Source organism: Sminthopsis crassicaudata, chromosome 5 (genome assembly GCF_048593235.1).
Source record: "Sminthopsis crassicaudata isolate SCR6 chromosome 5, ASM4859323v1, whole genome shotgun sequence".
Taxonomy (NCBI): Eukaryota; Metazoa; Chordata; class Mammalia; order Dasyuromorphia; family Dasyuridae; genus Sminthopsis; species Sminthopsis crassicaudata.
In genome coordinates this window covers 51,169,747-51,183,786 of record NC_133621.1, presented here as the reverse complement: position 1 = coordinate 51,183,786, position 14,040 = coordinate 51,169,747, and the positions used below count along the sequence as shown (strand labels likewise).

General features: G+C 35.6%; 1 protein-coding gene across 1 annotated transcript in view; it reads left to right on the top strand.

The window, feature by feature from the left end:
• ITGA8 (integrin subunit alpha 8) overlaps positions 1-14,040 on the top strand; it is a 213,656-nt gene that overhangs the window by 41,878 nt on the left and 157,738 nt on the right. Inside the window, exons 5-10 of the mRNA XM_074266669.1 lie at positions 2,240-2,301; positions 3,529-3,574; positions 7,892-8,017; positions 9,786-9,830; positions 12,780-12,823; positions 13,846-13,902. Coding sequence (XP_074122770.1) covers positions 2,240-2,301; positions 3,529-3,574; positions 7,892-8,017; positions 9,786-9,830; positions 12,780-12,823; positions 13,846-13,902 — 380 coding nt within the window. The remainder of the gene's footprint in view (positions 1-2,239; positions 2,302-3,528; positions 3,575-7,891; positions 8,018-9,785; positions 9,831-12,779; positions 12,824-13,845; positions 13,903-14,040) is intronic.

Below are 14,040 nucleotides of genomic sequence, written 5' to 3'. Positions count from 1 at the left end.
GAAAACTTTTCTTTTCATACTATTTTCCTTTACATACTATTTTAAATGCTGTTTTTTATATACACACAGATTACCTCACACATATAACATACATGTTCACACATTCACACATCCTCCCACTCACACATATAGTTATACTCATGCACACTCACAATCATGCTCACATCCATTCACACACATACTCTCCTGTGTATGTGTGTATGATTCTATCTCTCCCCCCTCATTGTCTCTGTGTGTCTCTGTGTGTCTCATTCTTTCTCTGTATCTCTGTCTCTCTCTCTCTCTCTCTCTGTCTCTCTCTCTGTCTCTCTCTGTCTCTCTCTGTGTCTCTCTTTCTCTCTCTCTCTGTCTCTCTCTCTGTCTCTCTGTCTCTATCTCTCTGTCTCTCTGTCTCTCTGTCTCTCTCTCTGTCTCTGTCTCTCTCTCTCTCTCTCTCTCTCTCTCTCTCTCTCTCTCTCTCTGTCTCTCACATACACACACACACACACACACACACACACACACACACACACACACACACTTACTCACTCATGAATTTCAAGAAAAATTTCACCAAGAAGTCAGAGGTCGCTTATTTTCTGTGCTTCACACACATATGCCATAAAAGTCAATGTAGGGGAAAGATGAAAAATGGTAAATATAGTCCAAAGATAGAAAATGATGGAGAGAAATCGGAGGAACATCTGGAAAGAATGGGAGATGAGTGAATGCCAGAAACAATTCTCCATGCAAATGGAGAAAGAGCAGAGTCCATCCTCAGAAAGGACAGGAAGGCTAAACTAGATTGGAAAGTCTGGCAATGGCCTTCCATGCCCAACTTATAAATTTTTTCTTTGATGATGTGATGATGATGTGTGTGTGTGCTTCCTTCCTGGCCCTCTCATTTCCATTTCTATCCTGACAAAAAAAAGTAATTATTCACATATTTGCCACACACTCTTTAAAGAATTTAGTTTCTGCCAGCCCTGAAGCTGCTTTCTGGTTACAATTTAGACACCTTACAAAGCTGTGGTGACTCTTTCAAGTTACAATTTATGAGTAGTCAAATTTTGGGAGGAGGAGCTCTAATTCCACATGCTCTGAAGCCTTGAAATAAGGCTGGCTTTGGGTTCCATGTGTGAGGCTGCCTGCTATGGGGAAGGACCTCTCGGGCACTGGTTCAGGGCCAGAGCACTTGATCATGCAGGCTGGCCTTCTGGGTAATTCACCTCCATATGCAACCTGTTACCCAAAGTCTGCTCATCTTACCTTTGCAGCATCTCCTGATTATGTCCCTTTCTCTCCTCTGACACTATTACCACCCTGGCTTAGGTCACCATACACTTGGATCATTACAATAGCTGCTGGTGGGGTATTCATCTCAAGTCTCATTATTCTGCTCTCAATTTATTAAAAAAAATTCCTTCTGGCTTTGACCTGTGTACCTTCCCTGAGAATAACCAATTCAATGCACTTCAATTCTAGAGATATCTATTCTTACTGAATTACATAATGTTAGTACATTTTGACATAATGACTTACGATTTCTAAAGCATTTTGCATACCTGATGGGAATTTGAAGGTGCTGTGATATGGGGGAAAAGCATGCTGGATTTGGAAGCTCACGGTCTGAATTCAAATCCTGATTCTGCTTCTTAATAGTTGTGACACTTTGGACAACTTCAACATCTCTGTGATGCAGTTTCCACTTCTGTAAAACTAACAAGTTGAACCATTTTACCCTTAAGATCCCTTTCCAACTCTGAGTCTTTGATCCTATGACCTTTACAATAATACTATCAGGGAGGTAATATTATTATCCCCATTTTTCACTTAAGTTATATAACTCATTCAGGGTCACACAACTAGTAAGTAAGCCTCTGAGGCTGGACCAGAGTTCAGGCAAATCCAGCATTTTACCAAAGAACCACAGCTTTATTATAACCTTGCAAGTGGGGAAAAATTACAAAATGATCTTTTATTCCCCATAAATTTGATTTGTGGAGCTATAGAGAATGACTGCCTGGGTGACATTCTTGATGGTCCAAAGTGGCCCACTGATATTTAGACAAACAAATGCATTTGGAAGTGACAAGGAGGCTATTAATACCAAATGAAAAGAAAACCACAAAGTTAAACATATTGATTGTGTTGCTTCCAGTCTCTGGTAAAACGTAACAGGGCCATCTTAATAAGGGCAAGAAGAAGATGTTCTTTGGGGGTACCATAGTCTAATAGTTCCTTGTTTTGATCTTTGCAGGCAATGCTGATCCCGAAGGCCAAGGTTACTGTCAAGCAGGCTTTAGTTTGGATTTTTACAAGGTGAGATTTGCTGCACTTGTAGCTTTCAGGCAACACTTAATTTATCTATTTGATTTGGAAACTCTCCCCAGAAGTTAACTCTCCTGCTACTTTGTTCAGATGCCATTTGTATCTCTAATAGAAAAAATATCATTGTGTGTTTATACTAATTCATAATTCAGTAATTAAAAAGATAACCATCATTGTCTCAAAAACTCTCTGCTGCCTCTAATAAATATTAAATATATTATGTGTGAGTATCAAAATCCCTAACCACTTTGATAAGTGTTAGATCAAATTGAAAAGCTAGAATGGGAGCAGGAAAGAAACATCTACATGAGATGCTCCCTTGCAGATAATATCAAGAATACTAGCAGCCTACAAAATGTTTTCCGGTAGTTCCTTTCCCACTGAAATTGGGGGTGATTGTGGTTAGAATAAGAAAGGACTGAGGGCCTCAGAATGGTTAACACTCTGGAGATCCAGAGCTTCCTTGTATAGTGAATGCAGGTATCAAGAAAAGAAGAAAAATAAGAGAAGAAAAAAAATTGGGAGCCTATTGTCAAGTCACATTAATTCTCATCACACAAGCCTAAAATTAATTTTAGCCTTATTCTTGAGCTTCATAATAATCATGGAATCAAGTTATTACAAAGACTTTTGTGGTTGTGTCCATGACACAATTCCATGGAGCCGATTTCACTCATTCCTAAGAATTCCATTCAGTGAATTTAAATTGCCTTAAAATATAAAACTTAAAACTATGTTCTTAATGATAGATTAATTTTAGATCTTTCTTCTGGATAAATCAGAACCAATGGAATCTAGATATTAGTAGTAGGGCCAACAGAAACCTAGGTTTGAGTCCTTTGACATGTACTAGCTTTGTGACCATGGGCAAGACATTTAGCTTTCTAAACCTCAGTTTTTTAATCTGTAAAATGGATATAATGCAATCTGTATTGCCAAAATTGTTGGGTTGGAATAGGACTCAAGTGAAATAATGTCTGGAAGATGCTTTGAAACTTTAAAGCCCCTACTCTTAACTTGATGTTAATATGGTTAGCAGAGAAGTTCCTTTTAAAGTTAATTTTTCTCACACATACATATAGTCAATCAAGAGTTTATTAAGCACCTACTATGTGCCAGTCATTGTACTAATAAAGACTTTTCATCTTTAATAAGCAAATTTGCATTAATAATATTTTTTAAAAGTTAATGCCATTGTTATTTGTTTCTTTTTTGTAGAATGGAGATCTTATAGTGGGAGGACCTGGCAGTTTTTACTGGCAAGGTAGGTTTTGTTGACAGAGAGAAAATCCACATTTGGTAGAAACTAATAAAACACAATTATGAGGCATAAATGCCACAAGAAGTTGGACTTTAAATACATTTAGTTTTATATCTGCATTCATAACAGTCTATACTTGACTATGCACATTTTGGAATCATGTTATAATTAAATAAACAATCCCTTATGACCAATCTCATAGGATTACTAAAACCAAATTATGTGACATCTTGAATTGTCTTAGTAATTTCTTTTTTTATTATTTTTAAATGAAACAATCAAAATATTTGAGGCAGCAAAATAATTGGAAAGCTAACAAAATAGAATTATGTTATAAGATTTTTTCCCAATCATTTCCCCCCCTCAATCAGCCCCACATTTTCCTTTGTTTTCACTAATCAGACTTAGACCTAATAAAGATGCTTTAAGGAAATGCTGTCTCAGTGAGAGCAGACAGGGTAATGTGGTTTCTAATCTGGAGAACTAAGCCTCTACAGACTGACTTCATGTCCTGTCTTTGCTAACTACAAGACCAAAGGGAAGGTTCTCACCCTCTCAGGACTCCTAAAACATCTTTTGAGACTAGCAAGTGCAGACAGTGGCCAAGTTGTAGCTGAGATGAGACTTTTTATATCATGATTTCTCTCTATATTAGTGAAAGGGTTTGTTTTTTCCTGAGAAAATTTACATCTTTAGGTTGGTTTCATGACTGCATCCAAGTTTACTATGAGAATTATTAGGAATATCTAAAAACAAGCTTCCCCCCAACCATGAAGCCTGAGAAACTTGGCAGATTTTTTAGTATTGTTCTCCCTGGACAAGACATGAGCAATCACCATTGTCTGACTCAGAACAGTCCTTTAAATCACAGCCATCAAATCAGGTTTATGGCCCTGTTTCCTTGTTTTACTTGCTCTGGACCCAAACATTGTGGGAACCATGTGTTAATTCACTAAGGGAGAAATTTGGCTTTTAAATTATTATTACATGTTGGCCTTTAAAGAGCATATCCCCAAATTGACAGATTTAATATCTTCCCTCTGAAAGACAGGAAATTACCAGATCACATTCTTCCTTTAGATGCTCATCCCAAACTCAGTATTGTCAAACAGCAGGCTTTCTATTCAGTCATTCTAGCACAGTTAAATTCAATGGGGACTTCCATGAAGCAGGGCATCTTTTCTTTTCCTTCCTTCCTTCCTTCCTTCCTTCCTTCCTTCCTTCCTTCCTTCCTTCCTTCCTTTTTCTTTCTTTCTTTCTTCTTTTCTTTCTTTTTCTTTCTTTCTTTCTTTCTTTCTTTCTTTCTTTCTTTCTTTCTTTCTTTCTTTCTTTCTTTCTTTCTTTCTTTCTTTCTTTCTTTCTTTCTTTCTTTCTTTCTTTCTTTCTTTCTTTCTTTCTTCCTTCCTTCCTTCCTTCCTTCCTTCCTTCCTTCCTTCCTTCCTTCCTTCCTTCCTTCCTTCCTTCCTTCCTTCCTTCCTTCCTTCCTTCCTTCCTTCCTTCCTTCCTTCCTTCCTTCCTTCCTTCCTTCCTTCCTTCCTTCCTTCCTTCTTCCCTTTCTTTTTTCCTTCTTCTGGCAAGTAGAGTCACTGAATATTTGTTTCCTTCTCAGTTAGTATCTACCATTTCTATAAAGCTTTAGATATGCAAAGTACTGTATAAATATGATCTCATTTTATACTCATTACAGTACTTAGAATTAGAAGCTATTTTTGTTTACATTTTAAAGTTGAAAAAAACTGAAACACAATAAGATTAAATGACTTTTCCAGTCACAAAACTGGTTAGTGTCTGAGGCTAAATTTGAATTTAGAATGTTGTTGACATGGATCCAGTACTCTTAAAAAAATAGGAGGGAAGGTTGTTCTTAATAGCTATCTGTCTTATAGGACTATTATGTAGCTTAAAGGAAACTAGAAGGTTTCATAAAAGCAAATGAATACTAACATGGTAGTTGTATTGAAAAAAGTCATAGTAGAGAATTGTTGGATTCTGAAATAGAAGAATATAGTCATATTGTAAGACTTTCTATATTACTTTTATTTGGGGAAAAATTATATTTTACATAAATTTTCCAAAGTTTGTCCCCATCTCAGACTTTTTAGTAATTTAGTCACCCATTTTGTTGAAATTCAGTCAAGTTAAGCAAATAAATTATTTTGAATATTATAAATATCCAAATTAGCCCTAAAGAGCATATAAGGAAGAATACCATCTGCTTCCAGAAAAAGAACTGATAAGTGGAAGTATGCAAGAATAATTTTGCATGTTTGGTATCTAATGGTAGACACCTCTAGTGGGAGTAAGGGGAGGGGAAGAAAAAGAAATTTACAGAATTTCATTGTATGAATAGTAAGAATAATATAAAGAATATATATATATATATATATATATATATATATATATATATACTATAAAGAATATATAAAAATAAAGAATAGTAAGTTGTGCATAGATTTGCAATCATTTTTCATTATACTATGATATGGAAATGCTTGTTTTATTCTATACATTAAAAATCACCTCCATGCTTTTCACTGTTATAAATATACATAAATTCAACATAACATATTGGGAATATATAAATTTAATATTAAAAAGTCAGTGGTTGGCATAAGTCCTTTTTTGGTTTAGGTGATTATTTCTCTCTTTAAAAAAACAATTTATTATAAACATAGCCTTAATAATTAAATGAATTGGATGATATCAGCAATCAATTTAAGTATTAAAAGACATAATTTTCACATGCAGATATCTCAAACCATATTCAAACCTGTCCATGCTTATGGGCTTTTCAAGTGTATTAAAAATCAAAATGGTTTGTCTTTTATTTCACTTACAATTGGGGAACTATAAAATTAAAATGTATTAAATGGTAGTCTATCGATCTTCAGATTACTCTATTACCAGTTTCATTTTTCATTTGAGTCAGAAAAGCTTGGAATGGAAAGGAAGGAAGGAAGGAACTTCCTCTACTTTAGAATGAATTACTTGAACCTGTCTTCGGTTCAAGTCAGCCAGGAAGACTGATGATGAGAACAGGGCAATCACAGGAGTCATGACCCCAATCCTTTCTCATGGCACCACCTCAACATTAATTTTTTATTCTAATAGAAACTATAAAAATGTTTCCTTTAAAAGCAATTCATATTTAGTGGAAAATGAGTAAATTATTTTCAGAGAAAATAACTTTTTCTTGTGCTAGTCTGCAGCAATAATAGTTATTTGGAATGGTACACTAATAACATCAAGACAGTTAGATAGCACAGTGGATAGGGCATCTGATCTGGAATCCAGAAGGCCTGAGTTCAAAGTCAGATTCAACACTTATTAATTGCATGGTCCTGAGCAAGTTTGATCCACTTTCTTTCTTCACCTGAATAATGAGCTGGAGAAAGAAATGACAAAACACTGCAGTTATCTCTGCCAAGAAAACCCCAGATATGTTACAAAGACTTAGACATTCTGAAAAACAACTATATAACTTCTAATACCTCATCATGTGAAGGTAATGAACAAATCATTGTGGGCTGGGTTGAGGTTTCTCCTTCCAATTAAAAACTTTATATCTTGGCATTTAATTTGATTCATAAAATCCAAAAATCAGAGTCAATTAAAGTCAGCAAGAATTTAAGAAGTACCTAATAGCATTAGGCACTTCGCTGAGGGCAGGAAATACAAAAACAAAATTATAGTAGTGCCCTTCAGCTGTCCTCTAGTCTAATCCCTTTATTTGATAGACAAGGAAGTTAAGACCATACTCTTTTACTTTTGATACCAATGATAAATACAAATATATATATATATATATATATGCCATAATGGAAAACACTATATTTAGTATTGGAAAATCTAGGTTCAAACCCAGACTATCAAGTGATACTTGTGTGATCTTGGTGGACAAGATAGACTTGGTTTTCTCTATTACAAAAGGAGGGACTTGGACTTGAAGACACTGAGATCACTTCTACCACTAAATCTATGATCCTACAAATTTCAAGAGCATTCTAGAAAATGTGCTTTCAAATATAAAGGTACATGTTATGACTGGTAGTCCAAGGTAGCTCAAGTTGAGGGAGCAGATTCAAAATTAGAATAATTCAGAATACACTGATTTATTCTACTGTACTTTATACTAATCAGGATTACTGCCATGTGTATTTTGTTGTTGTTTGTTGTTACCCCAGAGATCATCACTAGTTCCCTTCATTCATGTAGAAGATTAAGTATTTTAATAAACTGCATGGCTTTTTCTTGGATGGGGATATAGGAAACATGGTATTTTCTTGCTTTCTTTTAACATGTGAAGTTATTTGACCCCAGGCCAGGTAATTACAGCCAGCATTGCCGACATCATTGCCAATTACTCCTTCAAGGATATTCTAAGAAAACTAACTCGAGAAAAACAAACTGAAGTCGCTCCAGCATCCTATGATGACAGCTACCTTGGTAAGATCCATTGACTCCTGGAGGTATTTACAATTGCTCTTGGATAGAGATTCAAGACTCACCAATGACTGATGTGAAATATTTTCACTTTATGGCCATGTCATAGAGAGGGTGTCTTGTTTTCCTATTGGATATATTGACTTGCCTTTTCCAAAAAGTATTGCTAAATCACTCACCACTCTAGGTGACATGTACACAGTCTGATAGAATGAAAAGTGATGATCATGGCAAGTGGAAAAGATACTAAGAATGCACGAGGTTAAATCCCACCTGTAGTGCTTCCTACTGGTATGACTCTAAAGAATTCCCTTAATCTTTCTAAGGTTCAGTGTTCTTATCTATAAGATGAGAGGATTGTACTAAAGGCCTTCTCAGATCCTTTTGTCATCATTAATTTCAAAGATTTGGCATGTGGCATCCCATTTTTCCTTTGTGTCTTTGTACACATTCTCTCTCATGCCTAGAATGCCATCCCTGCTCACCTCTTAGAATCTCTAGTTTCCTTCAAGGCTGATAATCCCTTTTCCCATTCATTGTTAGTGCTCTTCCCCATTGGTTTTATTTGATATATATAGATATAGATGTAGATATATAGATATAGATAGATTCCCCCATTCCCATAGAATGGAAATTCCTTCAGGGTGTAGACAATTTAATTTTTGTACTTGAATTTCTGGTACTTAACAGAGGGTTTAGCAAATATAATAAATGCTTCTTAAACTGAATTGAGTTCATGTAAGGACAGTTGCCCAAGTATTCCTATACATGAGACTGAATCAGAGTTCTGAAGATTCCTATAGCAACTTTTGAGAATTCTGTCAATGGCTATGTGAAGTGATGTTGAGATCAGTAAAAATGTGGGCAAACTTTTCATATGTGCACTGTTCTATAATTGGGCAAATAGGTAGCACAGTAAGTAGTCAGGAAGACTTATCTTTTCCAGTTCAAATATGGCCTTGGATGATTCCTAGCTACAGGATGTTAAGTAAGTTGCTTGATCCTGTTTGCCTCAGTTTCTTCATCTGTAAAATCAACTGGCAAACCACTCTGGTATCTTTCCCCAAAAAACCTCAAATGAGGTATCTAATAGTCAGACATGGCTGAAAAATTAATGAAAACCATTCTGTGAATGTGTTACTTATATTATTCCACATAAGAGTTGCTTTTGGGATACATTTTTTGTGACAGAAGACAAAAATTAAAAATGACAGGTGTTAATAGTACATCTTCCTCTTAAGAAATCAAGAAGGCTGTGTCTTGTCAGCAGATGTATCACTGATTTAAAGGAAAGATAGGAAAAGTCACTTTTAAATTAAGTAGAAAATGAACCCTTGTTGATTACTGAAATAAAAAAAAAAATCTAAGCGCCTATGTTAGGTGTCTCAAAGAGAGTAGTTGCTAACACCTAGATATTAACAATCATGATGCACTATTTTAAAAATAATAACTGCTACCAGTCCTGATTTCAGATTGAATTGTGAAGCATTTCTGCTTTTATCAGCTTGGACCTTAGGATTTGTGATGTTGCTGTGTTCTTATTAATGATCAATAGCTCATCTCTATTGCTTTTTGTAGAGGGAACACATATAAGTTAACTATTGCTTTTCTTTTTCCAGTCTCAACTTCCTCTTTTATAAAGTTTCTAGAGTTCTCAGAAGAGGAGCCTAGAAGTGCTTAAATCTGTATATTTCTCTTTAAATAGTTTGTTGGTCTTCCCCACAGAGACTTGTTTATTGATTCATTTTATATTTGTTTATTTTATTTACAGGATATTCAGTTGCTGCTGGGGAATTTACTGGAGATTCTCAGCAAGGTAGGAAATTATGTATTGATTGCTATAAGGATAAGAGAGAACTTTCTTCCCCACAATGATGATAGGAAGTATTAGTTTCATCATTCATGTTTTACAAATAAAAAGAAAAATCTAAGGCCCAAGATAGAAGAGACCTTGGAGGTCATTTAGTTCAATCTCTTAATTTTACATATAAGAAAACTGAGAGGAAAAGTGCTGAAAGTTCCCCAGGTTTAGTTCACAAAGTGGTAAATGCTAAAGTTTAGAGTTAAATTCGGATCTCCTGACCTCAAGAACAAAACTCTTTCCCCTATACTGATGAAAGAACTGGGAGGTAAGGTAATATTTCTCAGTTCTGGATAGAGAATTTACCAAATAGTTAATGACTTGGATCATATGATTCATTCAGTAACAGATTTAGGATGAGAGACCAAAAGTTCTCTATCCAGTCAAGGTCACTTATATTTATGTTTCTGATGGATGGTAACTGCTGTTCATCTACTTGTTCTAATTCATATTCTTCCAAGAATAAAATTTAGAATATGTTAAATGGAGTCACATGGAGGAAGGCAGATAGTCCCCTTATCAGAATGTTGATAGTGCATATAATGCAGAAACACAAAAAACAAACAATTAGCTAGACTTTATTTGGGGGAAATTGTTTATTTTTCTTAAAAATATCCACTTAATTCAAACCAGTTCTTATATCAGATTTTGGTGGTTTATTTTGTGGTCCAAAAGAGATGAAACTGGTAATGGGAAGATTGTGAAGAGGACTAAAGATCTAATATTATGGCGAGGATGAGAGGGGGAATCTCAGTCCTATATTGACTCAGGAATTTTGCAAAGGAAACCATAAAAAGTGCCAGACAATGTGTGAGCAAAACAGTTTTAGGATGTTGGTTTCAGCACTTGTAGGAAAGAAATCAAGAACAGCCTTGTTCTTGGGCTGTTGTTCAATTCTGACCCAGGAGAAGGCGTTGGTGATCCCCATTCATAGACCTTAGAGGAAGGGATTTAGAAAGAAAAACTACTTTTCAATACTACAAATACTGTTAAAATGAAGACCATTCAGACAACAGATCCAAGGTTTGGTGATTTCCAGAAACTTTGGTAAGCTGCCTTTGAAATTCCAATATCTGAGAACATCCTCATCAGTTTAAAAGAAAATACAAACCTTCCAGGCAGGCCAAGGCTCAAGAGGCCACCCGCCTTTAGTATTTACTCAATGAGACTGTCCCACAAGGGAGTGAGGAGAGAAGCCTGTCAAACAGAATGAGTAATTCAACATCCTCTAGGAATCCAGTCAGATGCATCGAAGCCAGGTGAAAGAAAATAATTTGGTCCCTGGGGACCCCCTCCCCTTTCCCTGAAGCCAGACCCTGTCACTCTCTTAGCAGTGAGTGACATTTGAGTGAAGGTTTCAATGAATCACTGGAGCCAAACGCAGGACTCCTGTCCCAAGATCAAAACCCTTTCCCCTATGCTGATGAAAGGACTGGGAAGTAAGAGCACCTTCCTAGATTCTGAATAGATGATACAATGGATAGAATGTTAAGCCTAGAGTCAGGAAAACTCATCTTCTGGAGTTCAAATCTAGCATCAGACACTTCACTAACTGTGTGATCCTGGTCAAGTTACTTAATCCTGTTTGCCTCAGTTTCCTCATCTGGAAAATGAGCTGGAGAAGGAAATAGTAAACTTCTCCAATATCTTTATCTCCAAAAAAGCACCAAATGGGGTCATAAAGAGCCAGACATGACTGAAAAAATAACTCAAAAGTAACTTGGACAAAATGGGAAGAATCTAAAAGTGCTGCCTTTCAAACAAGAGTGCTCCCAGTTTGCCAGCAATGTTACAGCTCACGGGAGTTAAGCTTACAGCAATTTTTTTAAAAAAGCAAAATAAATAAATAAAAAAATAAACTTAAGTTATTTAATAAAAAGAAGACCCTTACCTACATGTCAAACTTAAATTATTAGTGCCACGCCGAATTATATTTATTCCCTTATTTCAGTTTTAATACTGCTTTCATTATGTATTTCATCATGGTTGCCCTGAAAGGTATGGCAGCCAGTTCTAAGGGAAAATGTTTTTTAAATGGGAGTCCTGCAGCCTGCACCTGAATCTTATAAATTGTGGTCTCTCTGATAGGAGGCCAAAGTCACCTATTCTTTCACATGTGTCTAAGTAGTCTTCAGTCACTGGAAGTTAAGGACATCAACCCTTCAAGTGGTTAATGAGAAAGCCAAAGTTCCTTTGAAGTAGAGAAGAAGAGTTATCCTTTCTTTTCTAGAGCCCATGCAGAGAGAGCAATAGAAACTGATCTGGGGTTCAAAAGAGATAGCCCAAAGAATATACCTAAAGCAACTGGTCAGAAAGACATTTGTTTAGAGACTCAGTCCTCTGAAAACACTCCCAAGGAAGGGGCCCTAAATAGAGGAAAAAGCAGACTTTTTATACTCTTAAGAAAAACAAATAGGTTATTTTGAAAGCTGCCTCTCACTGTCTGGGAGGTAGCATAAAGTGGAATGAGCTAACTTTAAAGTTAGTCTTGTAAAGTTGGACAATGCAGCTTATTTCTCCTGTCTGAGACAACACATCTCTCCATATTTAGCCTTTCAGAGCATACTGGGATAGGTGGTAAAGAAGTCAGAGAAATTTGATTGATCTATACTGCTATAACACCTGGTTATAAAATGGACTCTCCTCCACTGAGGGAGCATTTAGGAGCTCTCATTTTGTTTCTACACTGGGGCAGCAGACTGTGACCGTAACACTTCTACTTTTGCCAACTTGAAAGAAACCCAAATGAGACAAGGGTTACGGAATAAAAGCATGCACATAAACAGGTTTCAGGTTAGAATTCAAGTTGATATTTAATTTGTAACACAAATCCTGCCTTGACTGTCACATACCCATAATATGAATAAGCATGTCTACTTTCTAATCACCCATTTTTCCTCTCAGAAATCCTGGCTGGTGTTCCACGGGGTGCACAGAATTTTGGATATGTAAGTAGTATGACTATACCTCTCAGTTTATCTATCTCATTCTCTATCGCTCTGTGTTTAGATAACCCTATACATACATATTATGCTATGTATCATATACATAGATACATGCACATAGATCCATATATATGTATATATAAACATATACTTACATAAATCTACATATACATATATAAAATCGTTTTTCAGTCTGAATTTATGATTGACTCTTCTCATAAAGAAATTTCCTCTACTAGTATAAATGAATGAAAATGATAACCACAACATGACTGATAATGATATTAGCACTTTGAAGTTTGCAAAAGGCTTTATGTATATTATCTCACTAATCCTTACAACTGGGAAATAGGTGCTGTTATTATCTTCTCTTTATGGATGTGGTATATGAAGAAAACAGGTTAAATGATTTCACACAGGGTCACACAGTAACAAATATCTGAGGTTGCATTTGAACTCAGATCATCCTGGTCTCATGTCCAGTGTTCTATCCAATGGGCCACTTGACTACTAAGGGCAGGGATCATTTCTAATTTTCACTTTACCTTTTTCATGTTGTCCAGTATAGTGATGAACTATTGGATAACTGATATTAGATATTGGATGGCTATACATTATCAGATAACTGAAGAAGAAATTAGAAATCAGAGGAACCGTTCACTGAGTTTCTTCCATCCAAATCCATTAATGATACCAAGACAAAAATTAATTACATTCTTGCCCTTTCCCTTTAAGAGCTTAGCTCCCACTAGAAGGTAGTACAAGGAAATTTGAAGAAGGGAGGACTCCCTTTTTCCCCAATGCATGGAAGTGGGCAAAACTTGTTTGGAAAGACTCATCCAGTTGAAATGAAAAGTCTTCATTGATTTCTAGAACTTAAGGTCTTTGAACCATTTGAACCTTTAGTTCATGTTATCACAGCACATGTAGAAATGAGGGAATGGTAGAAGAAAGAAATAATCTTGAATGTTGGCTATTGTCCTTTTGCTTCTCAGTAATGTAGCATCTAATTTTTATGATTTTAGGTTTCAATTATTAATTCAACGGATATGACCTTTATTCAGAATTTCACTGGTGAACAGGTAATTTCCATTTTCAACATTTAATATTGAATAACATTATGTTATTGATACACAATTTATGTTGATTCACAATGTTATGTTGTTGATACATAATTTGATCCTATTTTTCAACTATTTTCAATGCTAATTTTCAAAATG